The sequence below is a fragment of the Egretta garzetta genome, unplaced genomic scaffold (genome assembly GCF_000687185.1).
Source record: "Egretta garzetta isolate BGI_Z169 unplaced genomic scaffold, ASM68718v1 scaffold693, whole genome shotgun sequence".
Taxonomy (NCBI): Eukaryota; Metazoa; Chordata; class Aves; order Pelecaniformes; family Ardeidae; genus Egretta; species Egretta garzetta.
The window spans coordinates 577,282-594,808 of NW_009259178.1; the positions used below are offsets into that span (position 1 = coordinate 577,282).

The 17,527-nt window shown below is 41.1% G+C and overlaps 1 protein-coding gene across 1 annotated transcript in view; it reads left to right on the forward strand.

Annotated features, from left to right (window-relative positions):
* The window catches only part of FSD1L (fibronectin type III and SPRY domain containing 1 like), a 36,691-nt gene that overhangs the window by 6,100 nt on the left and 13,064 nt on the right, over positions 1-17,527 (forward strand). The window contains exons 4-8 of the mRNA XM_009635594.1: positions 2,801-2,902; positions 5,186-5,208; positions 7,399-7,520; positions 14,988-15,197; positions 15,526-15,624. Of these exons, the coding sequence (XP_009633889.1) occupies positions 2,801-2,902; positions 5,186-5,208; positions 7,399-7,520; positions 14,988-15,197; positions 15,526-15,624 (556 nt within the window). The remainder of the gene's footprint in view (positions 1-2,800; positions 2,903-5,185; positions 5,209-7,398; positions 7,521-14,987; positions 15,198-15,525; positions 15,625-17,527) is intronic.

Genomic DNA, 17,527 nt, shown 5'->3' on the forward strand with positions numbered 1-17,527 from the left:
GGCATCCTGGCTTGTATCAGGAATAGTGTGGCCAGCAGGAGTAGGGAAGTGATCATCCCCTTGTACTCGGCACTGGGGAGGCCATGCGTCAAATACTGTGTTCAGTGTTGGGCCCCTCAGTTCAAGAAGGACACTGAGTTGCCAGAGTGTGTCTAGAGAAGGGCAACGAAGCTGGTGAGGGGTCTGGATCAAAAGTCTTGTGAGGAGTGGCTGAGGGAACTGGGGTTGTTTAGCCTGGAGGAGGCTGAGGGGAGATCTTGTTGCTCACTACAACTACCTGAAAGGTAGGGTATCAGTCTCTTCTCCCACGTAACAAGCAATAGGACAAGAGGAAACAGCCTCATGTTGTACCAGGGGAGGTTTATATTGGGTACTAGGAAAAATGTCTTCATGGAAATGTCAAGCATTGGAATGGGCTGCCAAGGGGAGTGGTTGAGTCCCTGTCCCTGGAGGTGTTCAGAAAACACATAGATGTGGCACTTTGGGACATGGTTCAGTAGGCATGGTGGTGTTGGGTTCATGATTGGACTCTATGTTCTTAAGAGTCTTTTCCAACCAAATGATTCTATGATAGAGGTCTACCCACATCCAAGGACACTTAGGTCTTAAATGCTTAAAGAATAAGTGCTTCTCAATGAACAGGTCACAGGAGACATTAACCTGTGGCATGTATCAATTGTTCTACCTTCTAGTGAAGAATAACCAAAGTCCATCTTGCAAGAAACTATTCTGGAACTGAAAACTGTTTTGATAGTTACTCATCTGGCAGTTTGACCTGACTGTTGAGATTTTCTTATAGTTCTGTTAATATATGTTAATTTTCTGATAGGTAATATAATTTGATCAAGCTCAGGTATGGTTGAACCAAGTTCTTCTGAAAGCTTGTCACTGTGGCACAGCTGTATCAAGAATCGCTGCCCAGTATCTGTGTCGAACAGCTGAGCTGCTTACTTAGAAGAGGATGAAGACAAGTGGAATGTTACAGATCACTGACACAGTTGTTAAGTGCCCTACTTGTCTTTCAGCTGAGGCTGATCTCTAACTACAGGCCCAAAGGACATTCTCTTTCCTTGATGATAGACCAAGCTTCCTGTGTAACTGAGGCACTGCAAGAGTGCTTTTCCCAACTCTCAATCTACCAAACCAAAGTAACATATGAGAACTGTTGCATTGAATGTATTAATCCAAGCCATTATCTTTGACTCAAACTGAAAGTTAACTTCGTGTGGGGAAGCCAAGTAACTTCAGTGAGGTCTAAACGTCCTGTTTAAAAGAGTGGACTTGCTTAATTTACTGTCCTCTCAAAGTGCTTGTGCTGTAGTCTTCTTAGTTGACTAGATACTCTTGTTGAGAAGAAGCTATAACTTAAAATACTGGGGCTACCTAGTGGTGGAAAAGGGTGAGGGTTTAATATTTAGACTGATTCCTCCCAAATAATTTCCTTGCAAGTTAAGGCTGAAAATGAGAAATTCTCCTTAAACCCTTGCTTTGAAAATAAATGGCTTCATTTTGGGGCATTGTATTTTAATGACACTAAAGTATTTATTTATAACTCCCAAATGCAGATGCATCTTGGTTAGATGCTAATGGAAGCATCCAGTTACCATGTCGCTTCTGTAAAGCTGTTTGAAAATGCCTCTGGCCTTTGCTTCTCTTTTTTGACGTGTGTGCCTGGGACATTTTGGCAGTATCATGGTGTATCTGAGTTTGTCAGCATTGGATATCCTCCAAAGAGGAGAGCAGCTGTATTAGATGAATGATAACTTGCATTAATGGCATGCTTCAGAAGTTATCTGGAAACTGTGGACAAACTTCTAGCTGTTGGACTGTTTCCTTGCTCTTATTTTGTCCTTGAACAGTAAATCTGAGGGGCGGCTGGCAGCTGGCCCATGTCAACTTGCCACACTTGCCAAAACTAGTTACGCTTCTGTGGTGTTCAAGACTGGTCTGTTCTCGAAGTTGATGCACAACTGGTGGTTGCTTTTGAGAGAGTGACTGTTTTAGAGCAAGCTGTCTTTCCTGAAGTGTTTAAAGAAAAATAATTACTTCCTGTTTACTTGTTCTGAGATATTACAGTTTAAGTGTCATATGAGTAGGTTGAATGGCCATGCAAAAGCCTGTGGCAGGTTTAAAATGTGTATCTTAAACTTTAACCTACAGTATGTTTAGGATCCTGCACTGAATTCGGAACTAATCTTCTTAGGGATATACCTATGGTATGTAATACTGGAAGTTTTCTGTGGATGGCTTTGTATGTTTGGAATGGTAGTTTACTAATGGTAGTGTTTTAGATAATGCTGAGAGAAATTTCTCTTCTGCCCTGCTTCCTCTGTTCCCCTTCCTCTTCTATCCCCATTTGTTATATAGCAATATTGATTTTCAGGATTGTCTTATGACATTTCTGGAGCTGGGTGGGGATAAAATCATTGCCTTTTTCAAGGCTACTGCTACATTAAACAGTATCGGTTCATTGGTGATGTAAGCATTTCTTTGCTTCTGAAATCCTGATGTTGGGAGGAACAGGCCTTAAAATGAAATCTGGCTTTTAAGTCAGACTTTACCACCTATCCAACTTTTTCCCTTTGGGATTTATAGGATGTGGCCTGTATCACTGTGCACTTGTCAAGCACGGTGATGTTCTAGTTAATACAATGTGTCAGAGGTAATAGTCTTGATTAGATAAGGTAATAAGTTGTTACAAATGCATAGCAAACCCATGTAGTTCTAGTACTGGTAGTTTATAAACCATTTTTTTGATGTGAATACATGAAATTACTCTTACTTTCTGTTTTTGCTTCAGGATCAGCTTAGCCAGTGTAGTAATGCCCTAGAGAGTTCTGAAGAACTGCTGGAACTTGCTGCACAGTCACTGGACATAAAGGACCCTGTGGAATTCTTAAAGGTAGAAAACACTGAACAGATGTGCATAAGGCAAATGTTGGTATTTGTCTCAATTTGAAATATCCTTTACATTACTGTACTGGACCCTGCAAACTCATCAGGAATACTGAGAGTAAGGGTAGAGAAGCATATAAAAATACAGTTAATGCTCTGTTGAGGAGGCCAAGTCAAGCACTATAGCCTTGCATTTTTGTGCAATCTCTAATAAAATAAGTTTTTTTCTTACTAGAGTGAGGGGGGAAGGAAAGGAATGCCTTCTCCTGGACAACTGTCAGTGTTAAGCAAACTTGCACTCATGCTAGGTAAGCGAACCCAGAAAGTGAGGGTGAGATAAATCTCTATAAAACCGAACTACTTTCAAAATGTGTGATGGCCGTGTGACCTGTCAGTTGCCCAGCGCTGTTATATGACACTTGTGGAGTCTCTGTATTCTATCTGCAGGCATCTGTGGATGACAAGATGTTTGTTTTGCAGAACTTCATGCAAGCTGTGGATCTTTAATTTGCAACCCTGAACTCTATAGCTGTCCTTAAAAACTTACGAAACTGAATTCAGGAAAATTCTTCGTCTGTTCCCCAAAAGCTTCTAATGCATTTGAATGCTGCGTAGGCAAGAGTCTGATTTGGGCCTCACATTGTGATTCCAAAACAAATAATGCATACTTTACTGCAGCAGACTTTTAAATAAGGCAAATATATCTACCTGGAAGAATATACCTACAAATTAATAAAACAGTTCTACATATATACTGACTCAATACACTAGGCTTGCTATAATAATCCTCAGAGCCCTGACTGTCTTTTATCGGCACAAATTTTTTCCGGATCCTCTAGTAAATCAGTTTAGGAGAAATGAGCATAAGACTAAACTAAGATTATTTTTTAAATATTTTTTTATATTAAATTTTTGGTGGCTTTATACACTGAGTTGACTTACCTGGAAGTCAAAAGAATATGAATGCTAGCACACAGGGGGGTTCAGTGGTTAGAAAGTGTGTGATTTGACACTGCTGGGCAGCTCATCTGAGATGGGCTGATAGCCTTCTTTGTTAATAGCCTGGAAACAAACTAAATTCAAAGGAGCTAAGCCAGGACTATCTTGCAGAAGACTATTTGTTGAGTCCTGGCTACCACATATTCCACAAGGCAAAGAGGTTACGAAGAAGGCTTTTGTTTTTAAGTAGCTCTGTTTTGTCTACAACTGTCATGCAGGAAAATCAGTCGGTGATTCCTACAATAACTGATTTGAGGTAAAACAAAGCTACCTCTTAAGCTAAATTATTTCTAAACACTTGGTTTTTACTGCTTCCCATTTGAGGAATATAAAATTGGTTTTATAGCAGGGACAACTGTGTGGTTTGTTTTGGTTTTTTTATTGAGTGTGCTTTGTATTTAATGAAAAATTTGGAAGTCCTGTACTTTTGTTTGACTTCAAACTGGGAAGCTATCTGATGTTTCTTGTCTCCTCTTTGGAAGGGAAAGTAGTTCAGCTGAATGGCAGGTAGATAAAGTAGTAATGTTAGGTCCAAGCATGGATTCAACATACCTGACTAAGCAATCATTACTTCAACGATAACATTTTGTCTTAGGTTTGCACTTCTTCTTGGTGAAGGACAGGGATTTTGTCTTTCCGAATGTCAGTTATTGTTTATCTTTGCCATCACCACTTCTGCATCTGCTTCAGTGGTATCATTTAAGTGCTGGAAAAAATGATGTCCTGTGGTTTTGAATAGTGACATACTTTTAGGAAGTATTGTCGGAGTAGCACAATAACTTTCAGAGGAAAAGTTAAAGCAAGTCCTATTTTTTTCTTTTTTGTCAGAGTATATGTCCTATGATGTGTAGCCAAACAAGTCAAGTATGGTTACATGCCACTAATTACCACTTCATAGTTTCACAGAAAATACTGTGGTAATTAAATTTTACTGACTTGGTAGTGTAGCTCTTTTAAAATGTGTTGGAGAGTAACTTAACTGATTAAGAGAAATCTGAAGAGAGAAAGTCACGCTCAGGAAGTTGAGTAATTTGGAATTGGTTTGGTGTGGAATTGGTTTGGTTCCTGAGATCAGTTTTTTCCCCAGGTGATGCTTTGTTGCAGTTCTAACCAATATTATTAACATGCTTTATGGGAAAATTTGTTTTGATGAAAATGTTAAACTCATTTTGATCTTCAAATCTGAGCAGTACAGCTGAGATTGTTCTCAGCCTTCTTGCATGTTACTGCCATTGATACTTGCATGGAAATACTAACTACTTTCTCTCTCTTCTCCCTGACATGCATCAAGGCTGCCAGACAGATCAAAGATAGGTACAGTACAAAGTCCATCGCTTTTGTGTCTTTGAATTAATCTTATCCTTGAAAATGCATTTATTTTGAAAGGGTCATAGTCAGCTTAAATCAAATTCATTGACTCTTTCACAAGTGGTTGTCATGACATCACAACTTTTGAGAGAGAACTAAAAACTTCTGTGCTTCTCATGTAGCATTTTTTTTTGCTGACTGTTGGCCTTTCATGCCTTAATAAAGAGAAAGATGTTTTTAATGCAGGGAAGTAGAGCTCTGCAGCAGCTATTATTATTTCTTAAGTATATATAAGTATGTCATTAATACAGCATATAATTATTATTAAAATTCTGATTTAGTATTGATACCTGATGGCTGACATTTAATAATGTTTCAAGCTGACTCTGTCCCTTTAAATGATGAGGAAATCTTCTTGTTGTTTGGTTTTTTAAGTAGTTGCAGACTATGTTCTGAGAGTCTAACCTTCTGGTTCAGAAAACTTACTGTGATGTGCATAATATTTTGAATGACGGCTCACAGGGTATTCCCAGTGTATGTTGCTCTTACGGACCAAATAGGTTGGCTTTCAATTTACAGGTTTTTAAGGAAGGGTCTGATTGTCTAAATTCTCTGAAGTTTTGTGTAAAATGAGTAATTGCTAGAGAAATTAATCTTTGCTTTTCCTAGGGTAAAGATTTAGTGTCCTTAACACATCAGAGGGATAGTGACAGTGATGGGAATCTTAATTTTTATCTGTAATAAGCATCTTCTTGCTCTTCTAGTTTCTTGAAATGCTGTGTGATCTAATCCTTTTGAACCAATTGTGGCTGATTCTCTGTCTAAGATTGGTGTCTAAACAGAAGCTAAAAAGCTGTCTGAAGCTGACTACTTGATGTTCTCTTACTGCTAATCAGAAGATTATTCTTCCTTAATGAGAGATTTACTCTACCCGTCTGGCTGAGCAGTGGAACCTGCTAGGCAGCCCATACTGAATTTCAGAAGGTCAACTCTGTCTTGGGAAATCAGTTGACCTGTATCTTTTATGATGTGTCTCGTATCGCAAAATTGTAATGCTTGTCACTCTTGACATGCTGATGTCTTTAATACTCAACTTCATATTTCCTCCCCCTTCACTACCAAAAGCTTTTGGTTTTTACCATTCTTTAGTGTACCCGTAGTTAGCACACAATCTCTCACATACCCGTGTAGTACTTATTGCATATCACTTCCTGTGAGCTGTTATGTGTTCTAAAGGTGCCACAGATCTGTGGGTGTAAATTGGATACAGGAGTTTGCAGCTGACTTCTGTGGTGTTTATATTACTTTCTAGTTAAGAATTTTTTTGTAAAGCAGGAGTTAGGACCTGTGTGCAGTCTGAAACAACTTATTCAAATTCTGCTGTGTGGCCTGATGTCTTCAGAGTTACAGAACTATGTAAGAGAGTTGTCCTCTATTTTTTGGTGGTGTAGTTGGAGTACAGGAGTGGCTTAGGAGTATTCGGAATAAGGACTGAGCTAAGATTTCAGAAGTGGAAATGGGAGCTGCACTTCAGTGTATCTTGTAAGACTGATCAAATACTTGCATGTTCCAAAGCAATATGGTGTCTGCAACTTAAACATTTCTTCATTCCCTGATAAGATCAGAGGTAGGTACAAAATCAGAATATTCAGCTTGTTCACTGCTATTTATAAATGCCTTCTGAGCAATACTTAACATGTGAAAATGCACTTTGGAGGTAATCAGTGGAACTTGTCAAGCAGAAAATTCTTTGGACCTTTTTAAATGAAAGGTTTAAGTTTCAAATTTCTAAGTGTATAAAACAAGATCCTGACTCTGCAATGCTTTAGATTTTTCATACTTCCTGATTTTGTGTAAAGTGATAAGAATTTTGTTTTTTATCCAAGTTTTTTCACTAGTAAAAGAAGTTTTAAGCTCCTGACTAGTCACTTCTAGTCCTTCTTTGCCTAGTAATATGGAACTGGGAGCTCACACCATATTCTCTTTGAGACAGTCACATTAACAAAACTTTCTGGTTTGGAGTCTGTGTTAAATGGTAAACAGTTTCTATTAGAAAATCATTCTGGTTGTTGATCGGTATTTTGGCTAACAGTTTGACATTAACAATACAGATTATCTGACGGCTGTTTTTGAAAATGGCTATAGGACTTAAACAATGTAAAACACATTTTGCTAATGCTGCTTTCTTGACTTCAGAGTTACAATGGCTTCAGCGTTCCGCATCTCTCTGAAACCAAAGGTCAGTGATAGTATGACTCATTTGATGGTGGACTTCGCTCTGGAAAGGCGCATGCTTCAGGCTGTGAAGTTTTTGCCAGGTAAAAACTGTATGCAGTGAGTTTAATTTGTTACTACTTGAAAAACTTCTGATATTTAAAACAAACAAATAAACCCCCACAAGTCTTTCACCCTATTTAATAAGCAATTTTTTCAGAACACCTAAAGGGGGCCTATAAGAAAGATGGGGAAAATCTTTTTAGTAGGGAGAGCTGTGACAGGACAAGGTGTAATGGTTTTAAACTAAAATAGGGTAGGTTTAGACTGGATAGAAGGAAGAAATTCTTTACAATGAGGGTAGTGAAACACTGGAAAGGGTTGCCCAGAGAGGTAGTGGAGGCCCCATCCCTGGAAACGTTCAAGACCAGGTTGGATGGGGCTCTGAGCAACCTGATCGAGTTAAAGGTGTCCTTGCTCCCTGCAGGGGGGTTGGACTAGATGACCACTAGGGGTCCCTTCCAACCCAAAACATTTTATGATTCACTGGATGTTAAGCTGAATACCATGAGGGTAAAAGTGTTCTCTAGTTCTAATGTGTTAATTTCTACATATATAGCATTTCAGAAAATAACATTGATCTCAGAAGTGAGACTGAGTCTTCCAGATGGTGCTTTTTTTTCTTGAGTTTTCAGTTTCTCTGTACTTCCTGAAATTATCTTAAGTTTCTCAAGACTGTACCCACTAGCCTGATGCTTAGTGACACTCCAAAGTCCTAATTGTGGGCAGTAGTGTTGTGCATGGAACTGCAAGCTAATATCTCTTTTACAAGAGTGGTGATACGGTCTGAAATGCAAAAGAGGGGTAATCTATTATGGCAGTGATACTACCATAATACAAAATGTGTATTGATGCAGCTATGTGTTACTGTTTGAAAATAAAATTAAGTGCAGTATTCTGGTTTATGTCTTTCATGTATTTTTATTCATATTAATTTCCTGTTTCAACTTTTCCTATTTTTTTCCACTTTGCCCTTGACTGATACCAGGAATATATTGACAAGAATACTCCTGGCAGGGATGTAAATTCTTTCATCTCTAGGTCACTAATCCAGTTCTGTTAGGGACTTGGCAGCATCAGTTTACATTTCTGCCCATTTATCTTGTATGCTGGAGATACAGTATGTGATAGGTGGAGTAAATTACCAACATGATTCCTAGAGGTCAGCTAGCAGTGTCTAGGCAGGAATTCACCTTTTTGTCTGTCCTGGTTTCAGCTGGGATAGAGTTTATTTTCTTCCTGGTCGCTGACATAGTGCTGTGGTTTGGGTTTAGGATGACAGTAACGTTGATAACACACCAATGTTTTAGTCGTTGCTGAGTAGTGCTTATGCTAAGTCAAGAACTTTTCAGCTTTTCTTACTGCCCTGCCAGCGAGGAGGCTGTAGGTGTAAAAGAAGCTGGGAGGGGACACAGCCAGGGCAGTTGAACCAAACTGGCCGAAAGGATTTTTCATATGATATGATGTCATGCTGAACAAAAAACCTGGGAAGGCTGCCTGGGTAGGTGGGACCACTGCTCGCGAACTGGCTGGGCATCGGTCAGCAGGTGATGAGTAACGACATTTTGCATCACTTGTTTTCTGTATTCTTTTACTGCTACTATTATTTTCCCTTCTGTTTCTGTCCTATTGTATTGTCTTTACCTCAACCCACGAGGCTTACCTGTTTTCCATTTCCCTCCCCCATCCCACTGTGGGGGGAGTGAGCAGACAGCTGTGTGTTGGTTAGCTGCCTGCCAGTTTAGACTCTGTCACAGTTATTGCTCTGTATTCCATAGATAAAGGAACACGGTAGGTAAGCTGATCACAGTGCAGCTGTTTAACAGGAATGGGAGCGTAAAGATCTAACAGCAAGCAGGAACAAAGTCTTGTATCTAGATGAAGATATTATTTAGTATGACTGTTTGTATACATGCATTTTCCTTATCAAATACATAGGAATTGAAGTTGTTTGGGCCTTTGATTTGTAAACAGGAAAATTAACTGTCTGTGTATCAGTCTTGCTTTCTTCTACTCTAGTGCCAAGCTATCAAATTACTCTGATACACCAAATACTGATAGCTAAAACTGCTGCAGGCAAAATTGCACTGAGCATTGATAAACCTTCATACATCAGGAAATACCAATGTCCCAGTGTGGGAAGCTGAAAACAGGTTTGTTGTTGTGGTAATGCAGGCTTTTGAACACTGCTTGCCAGAATTATGCTGAAGATTTGGTCACTCCAAACCCATGGAAGACTCTTTATCTGGTATTTTATACCATAACAAAAATAATGGGGTAGATAGCTAAACTTACAGGTATATGTTCTGAAATACTTGTCCTCATCTTAAGTTTTTTTCTTTTGTAGAAGAAGGGATTTAGAATCATAGAATCATTTGGTTGGAAAAGACTCTTAAGATCATAGAGTCCAACTGTACCTGTCCGCTACTAAACCATATCTCTAAGCACCTCATCTACCTGTCTTTTAAATATTCTAGGGATGGGGACTCAACCACTTCCCCAGGCAGCCCGTTCCAATACCTGATAACCCTTTCAGTGAAGAATTTTTTCTAACATCTAATTGAAACCTCCCCTGGCACGACTTGAGTCCATTTCCTCTCATCTTATTGCTTGTTACTTTGGAGAAGAGACCAATACCCACCTTGCTACAGCCTCCTTTCAGGCAGTTGTAGAGAGCGATAAGGTCTCCCCTCAGCCTCCTCCACACTAAACAACCCCAGCTCCCTCAGCATCTCCTCATAAGACTTGTGCTCCAGACCTCTCACTGGCTTTGTGTCTCTCCTCTGGACATGCTCCAGCAACGTCACATCTTTCTTGTAATGAGGGGCCCAAAACTGAACACAGTATTTGAGGTGCAGCCTCACCATCACCGAGTAAAGGGGCACGATCACTTCCCTATTCCTGCTGGCCACCCTATTCCTGATACAAGCCAGGATGCCATTGGCCTTTTAGCCATCTGTGTACACTGCTGGCTCATATTCAGTCAGCTTTTGATCAGTACCCGCAGATCCCTCTCTGCCAAGCAGCTTTCCAGCCACTCTTCCCCAAGCCTGTAGTGTTGAATGGGATTGCTGTGACTGAAGTGCCAGGACCCAGCACTTGGCCTTGCTAAACCTCATCCAATTGGCCTCAGCCCATCAATCCAGCCTGCCCAGGTCCCTCTGTAGAGCCTTCCTACCCTTCAAGCAGATTGACACGTTCACCCAGCTTAGTGTCATCTGCAAACTTGCTGAGGGTATACTCCATCTCTTCGTCCAGGTTGTTGATAAAGATGTTAAACATAACTGGCCCCAGAACTGAACCCTGGGGAACCCAGCTTGTGACCGGTCACCAACTGGATTTAACTCTGTTCATCACAACTCTCTGGGCTCAGCCATCCAGCCAGTTTTTCACCTTTTTGCAAAGAGTAGGCATGTCCAGGCCACAAGCTGCCAGCTTCTCTGGAGAATGCTGTGGGAGACAGTGTCAAAGTCTTTACTGAAGTCCAGGTACACTACATCCACAGCCTTTCCCTTGTCCACTGAGCAGGTCACCTGGTCACAGAAGGAGATCATGTTGGTCAAGCAGGACCTGCCTTTCATAAACCCCTGCTGGCTGGGCCTGATCACCTGGTTGTCCTGGACATGCTGTGTGATGGCACTCAAGATGATCTGCTCCATGACCTTCCCCAGCACCAAGGTCAGACTGACAGGCCTGTAGTTCCCCAGATTCTCCCTCCAGCCCTTCTTGTAAATGGGTGTGATATTTGCCAAACTCCAGTCAAGTGGAACTTCCCCAGTCATCCAGGACTGCTGATAGATGATGGAAAGGGGCTTGATGAGCACTTCCACCAGCTCCCTGTGTACACTGTCTGGCTCCATGAGCTTGTGTATGTCTAATTGGCCAAGCAGGTCACTAACCATTTCCTTCTGGGTCACGGGAGCTTTATTCTGCTCCCTGTCCCTGTCTTCTGGCTCAGGTGCCTGGGTACCTGGAGAACAGCTGACCTTACTGTTAGACTGAGGCAAAGAAGTTGGAGAGGTGGGCCTGTGTGAACCTCATGAGGTTCAACAAGGCCAAGTGCAAGGTCCTGCACCTGGGTCAGGGTAACCCCCGGTATCAATACAGGTCCTTCCACAGCACTTAGGAGCATCTGCTCCACAGCGTTTTAGCCCAAAAAGAGAAAAACAGACAGAAGCAGGCAGGTACAGTTTAGTGGACTTCTCCTATACCTAGGCTATGGCAGCAGTGACCATTTCAGAGGGACAGGACTGGAGACAAGGCTACGAGAGATTTCCAAGGCGTCCAGCCAGGAGACTATGAGGACAGGCTGAGGGAGTTGGGCTTGTTCAGCCTGGAGAAGAGAAGGCTGCGGGCAGACCTGATTGTGGCCTTTCTGTACCTAAAGGGGGCCTATAGGAAAGATGGGGACAATCTTTTTAGCAGGGCCAGCTGTGACAGGACAAGGGGTAATGGCTTTAAACTAAAACAGGGTAGGTTTAGACTGGATACAAGGGAGAAATTCTTTACAATGAGGGTGGTGAAACACTGGAACAGGTTGCCCAGAGAGGTGGTGGAGGCCTCATCCCTGGAAACGTTCAAGACCAGGTTGGATGGGGCTCTGAGCAACCTGATCGAGTTAAAGGTGTCCTTGCTCCCTGCAGGGGGGTTGGACTAGATGACCTCTAGGGGTCCCTTCCAACCCGAAACATTCTATGAGTCTAAGTTATTAAGTACCTCAGCCTTATCCTCATTCTTTGTCACTGTGGTTCCCCCTGCATCCAGTAAAGAATGGAGGATCTCCTTGGCTCTCCTTTTGTTATTGATGTATTTATAGAAACTTTTTTTATTATCTTTCACAGAATTGGCCAATTTAAGTTTTAAATGGGCTTTAGCCCTTCTGACTTTCTCTGTGCATGACCTTGCAACATCCTTGTAGTCCTCCTGAGATGCCTGCCCCTTCTTCCAAAGCTCATAGATTTTCCTCTTTTTTCTGAGATCCAGCCAAAGCTCTCTGTTCAGCCAGGCCAGTTTTCTTCCCCACTGTCTCATTTTTCAGCACATGGGATGGCCTGCTCTTGTGCCTCCAGGAATTCCTTCTTGAAGAGCATCCAGCTTTCCTGGCCTCCTTTGCCCTTCAGAACTGCCTCCCAAGGGACTTTGTCAACCAGCCTTCAGAACAGTCCAAAGTCTGCCCTCCAGAAGCCCAAGGTGGCAGTTCTGCTGACTCCCCTCCTTACTTCTCCAAGAACTGAGAATTCTATTGCTTCGTGATCGCTATGCACCAGGTGTCCTCCAACCATCACATCACCCACAAGGCCTTCTCTGTTCACAAACAGCAGGTCCAGCAAGGTGCCTTCCCTAGTTGGTTCACTCACCAGTTGTGTGAGGAAGTTGTCTTTACCACTGTTGTTGATTTTCAGGTATATGTTCTGCGATACTTGTCCTCATCTTAATTTTCCTTTTGCCTAAGAAGGAATCTTACTATCCTCAAATTATTGTTGGATGACTTAGGAATTTGATGGCAAATGTATGAGATTAACACTTGAGAATTTGTTGTGGTTTAACCCCAGCAGTCAGCTAAGCACCACGCAGCCCCGTGCTCACCCCTCCTTCTGCAGTGGGATGGGGAAGAGAATCAGAAGGCTAAAAGTGAGAAAACTTGTGGGCTGAGATGAAGACAGTTTAATAGGTAAAGCAAAAGCTGTGTGTGTAAATGAATTAATTTGCTACTTGCCATTGGCAGGCAGATGTTCAGCCTTTTCCAGGAAAGCAGGGCTCCATCATGTGTAACTGTTACTTGGGAAGACAAAATGGCCTGACTCTGAAGGTTCCTCCCTTCCTTCTTATTCCCCCAGCTTTTGTGGCTGAGCATGATGTCATATGGTGTGGGATATCGCTTTGGTCAGTTTGGGTCAGCTGTCCCGGCTGTGTCCCCTCCTAGCTTCTTGTCCACCCGCAGCCTGCTCGCTGGTGGGGTGAGAAGCAGAAAAGGCCTTGATGCTGCTCAGCAGTAACTAAAGCCCCTGTGTTATCAACATTGTTTCCATCACAAATCCAAAGTGCAGCACTGTACAGGCCTCTCTGAAGAAATGTGACTCTGTCATAGCCAAAACCAGTACAGACTTGAATACTTTTGCTTTTGGTCTCTTCCGTGATGCTTATTTGTTCTGAAGCACTTTAAACCTATACCACCAGTTTCAGTGTCATTCCTGTTTGGCTTAAACTGCAGGGATGGGCGGTGTGTGTGTGTGTGTGTGTGTGTAAAAGGGTGTGTTTCAGTAGCAAGGTTAAAATATTTGAACAGGTTATGAAGGGAAGGTGCGAAGTAGTGCGCATAAAGCAAACTAGGCTGCCTGCTTTTAGTGGACCTGCTATTGCTAGGTGGTGTTTGTATCTAGATGGTAAATTACCCATCTCTAAATGACTCAACCATAATTAACGTGATGCTGATTGTCATCAGTCATTGTGGAGGGGAATCATAGCTAACAGTCTTTCAAGAAATAGTTGTTTTAACTGCATAAAGGCAACCTGTAGGTAATTAGGACTTGGTTGCTGAACAACAACTACACAGAACAACACAAGGGTTTGAGTGTTATGTAAAGGGATGTTTTTTGACAAACAATCTGCAAGTCCATCAGTTCCACACATCCATCAGTATTGTACTTTTTTGATATTCCTGCTTGGTACATTGACTTGCAAGCCAGTTTTATATCTTATTTCAAGCTTTTGTGAATGCTGAAACAAAGGAAAAGCTTTGCACATCCTTCCTCCAAAAACTGCAAACCATAAAACATCTTTTTCACTTTCTCCAGCAAAAGGCTTTCTTGAATGTACTTCGGACACTATGAAGAGTATGTTAATGCCTTCTTTTGAAAAACATTTTCCGAAGACTTAAGTGCTCTTCGATTTCATGGAAATAGACTTCTATTGTCTACAAACAAAACTTCAGTCTTTTCTTTAGGGGATCTTAGGAATTCTTTCCCCTTCTTTCAAGACAAAGGATGAAAAAGAAAGAAAACTCAGTAACTGCTGATTGGCTAGTGGAAACTATTACTCAGTTGTCTGCAGTGGTGGAAGTAAACTTAAGTGGTACTGTTTGAGGGCTGCAGCTGTACTTACCTTCCAAAGACTCAGAGAAACAAGTTTGCTTCTTAATGTTCTTCCTCTGTAGTGTTACTCCAACTGTAGTGTAGATTCACAATTGTAAGTCCATTCTACTCTAGCATGTCTGTCTTAATTGCTTCCAGAAGGGGATCAGCCCAACTTACTGACAATACAAACATCTGGAAAATGTGATGCAAATATTCACTCTAGAGCTAATGAATATTTCTTTGTTTTCTAAAATGCATGCTAAGTGAAAGTGACATGCCCAGCGTTCTATCATGCTTTGCTAATGGAATCAATCCTTTCAAAGGAAGGAGTGTTACTGGGCCACGGGCAACTTCTGGACTCTAAAAATCCAAGGAGAACAAATTAATATTCAGTCTATTCTCTTCTTTAAACTGATCTGTGTATTTGTCTTTCTGCAGTCCCTAAAGCTCCAGAGATAGATCTAGCAGCATGTCTGGTTGCTGATAACTGCATCACAGTATCATGGAGAATGCCTGAAGAAGACAGCAGAATTGATCATTTTGTACTGGAGTATAGGAAAACCAACTTTGATGGGCTTCCTCGAGTAAAAGATGAACAGCGTTGGGAACTGATAGACTACATTAAAGCTACTGAATATACATTGTCAGGTAAAGGGTTTTTATACTTCAAACCCAAAAATATTGATATAAGTGTCTATGCTTGGAAGTTTTGCAAAATGCCCATTTTCCTGTATGTAATGAAGCTTCCATTGTTTCACATAAGTCTTGGGTGCTTCGTACAATAATGGTTCTGTCTCTTATTTGGCTTTGAGGTTTTGTAAAAAATCATGTGTTAGATGGAGTTCACACTGATATTTAAGCTTTTTTTTTCTGCAGAGTGAGATAAATGGAAGACAGCTACGTGGAATATATCTTACTCTTGCGAAAATTGTTAGCAATTAATATCAATTCAGATTTCTAAACATTCATTTTTTAGGTCTGAAATTTGATACAAAATACATGAACCTTAGAGTACAAGCTTGCAACAAAGCTGTGGCAGGGGAATACTCCGATCCTGTGACTCTGGAAACCAAAGGTAAAAATTGAAAGACTCTAACCTTAGATGTAGTAAAAACCCTGCACTTACTGTTCTGCCTTCATATACGAACTTACATGTTAAGTCTGCTTCTGCATGAGCACTGCTGAAGCATGTGAAGCTAAGTGAAAAGGAAAACAACCATCTCTGTAAAGGATTAAGAAGCTTATTGTCACAAAGCTGGCCTTTTAGCATTCAGACACTAAAAATGAGGTAGTGATGTAACTTCCGTCAACAGAGCCTGACATCGGTTGTTTTAAACTGTGGGTTGTCTACATTATGTGCTGTTATATCATGCCAACATATAGCAAGAGAAGATTAACATTGTGGCTGAGCGTCGGTAGGACTTGTAGGGCTTCTAAACAGTTGGTGGAGTTGGCTGGTTATTGGTACTCAGCATGCAACAGTAATAGCCTTCTGTAAATAGAAGGTGCTGAAAAGGATTTTTCTGACTTTGTAGCTGTAGATTCTAATCACTGTCAATACTCAAAAAATAGGCAGCGCCTAATTGCTAAAGCTAGGTCATTGTGTTAGAAATCAGTTGGTCTGAGGATGGTGGCTTCCTAACACTGTTTTGTAAATAAACTAGAAGAAAAACTTCTTAGAAGTGATGTTTTGTGACGGAACACAAATCTTAATAATTACGGTGGAAAGAATGATCTTGAGCCTTTCATTATAGCCAAGTCTGTAGTGTAAAGGGCAAAATGACTAATATGAAGTGGATAATTAAAATATAAATTCTGTTACTTGTGAACGTTAATTCATAAAAACAAAGCTATATGTAGTTAGAATGAGCTGATGGGCATTCTGGTAACTTTTCTAGAACAATTTTAATAGTTTTAAGCAACAGTCATTGTCAGATATATAGTATCTATTTGGTAGCCACTTACATTCTTTACTCCAGTACCAGAAAAATAATTCTGATTTTGACTGGGCAGTTACCATGCTTCCTATAATATTTTTGGTTTTTTTTCTGTGTGAACATTTAGTTCGCTTTCTTTAATAATCAGCCCATAGAAACTCAGTGTTCTTGTCCATGTGTTTACCTTACTGTTTTTTAGACTTCTGTACTTTTGAGCTCTAAACTCTTAAAATCTCAAGTATACTTTTTTCAGAATCATACTATAGTATCTGATGATATTAGGACACTTACAGAATAGTCTGTAAATAAACATCTTTAGGGAACTTGGCATGTTGGATTAGTTTTGTTTTCTTGGATGAAGGACTTGGCTGCAACAAATACCAAGTCTGCTAGTTGCATGCATCCTCTCCTGTTCTTGTTTGTGCTACTGACTTCACAATTCAACTGTCTGCCTGTGTATGCTATCCTGTCAATTTAGTATTCTCCAAGTTTGCAATCCTTATTAATCATAAACACCTTCACAGAATCACAGAATGGCAAGGATTGGAAGGGACCTCAGGAGATCATCTAGTCCAACCCTCCTGCTAAAGCAGGTTCACCCAGAGCAGGTTGCACAGGACATTGTCCAGGCGGGTTTTGAAGATCTCCAGAGAAGGAGATTCCACAACCCCCCTGGGCAGCCTGTTCCAGTGCTCTGTCACCTTTGAAGTAAAAAATTTTTTCTGCATATTCAACTGAAACCTCTTATGCTTTAGTTTGTGCCCATTGACCCTTGTCCTGTCACTGAACACCTCTGAGAAGAGTCTGCTCCGTCCTCGTGACGTCTACCCTTGAGATAATTGTACATGTTGATGAGATTCCCTCTCAGTCTTCTCTTCTTCAGGCTGAACAAGCCCAACTCTCTCAGCCTTTCCTCATGGGGGAGATGCTCCCGTCCCCTCATCATCTTTGTTGCTCTCCTCTGGACTCTCTCTAGGAGTTCCTCATCTTTCTTGAACCGGGGAGCCCAGAACTGGACACAGTACTCCAGGTGAGGTCTCA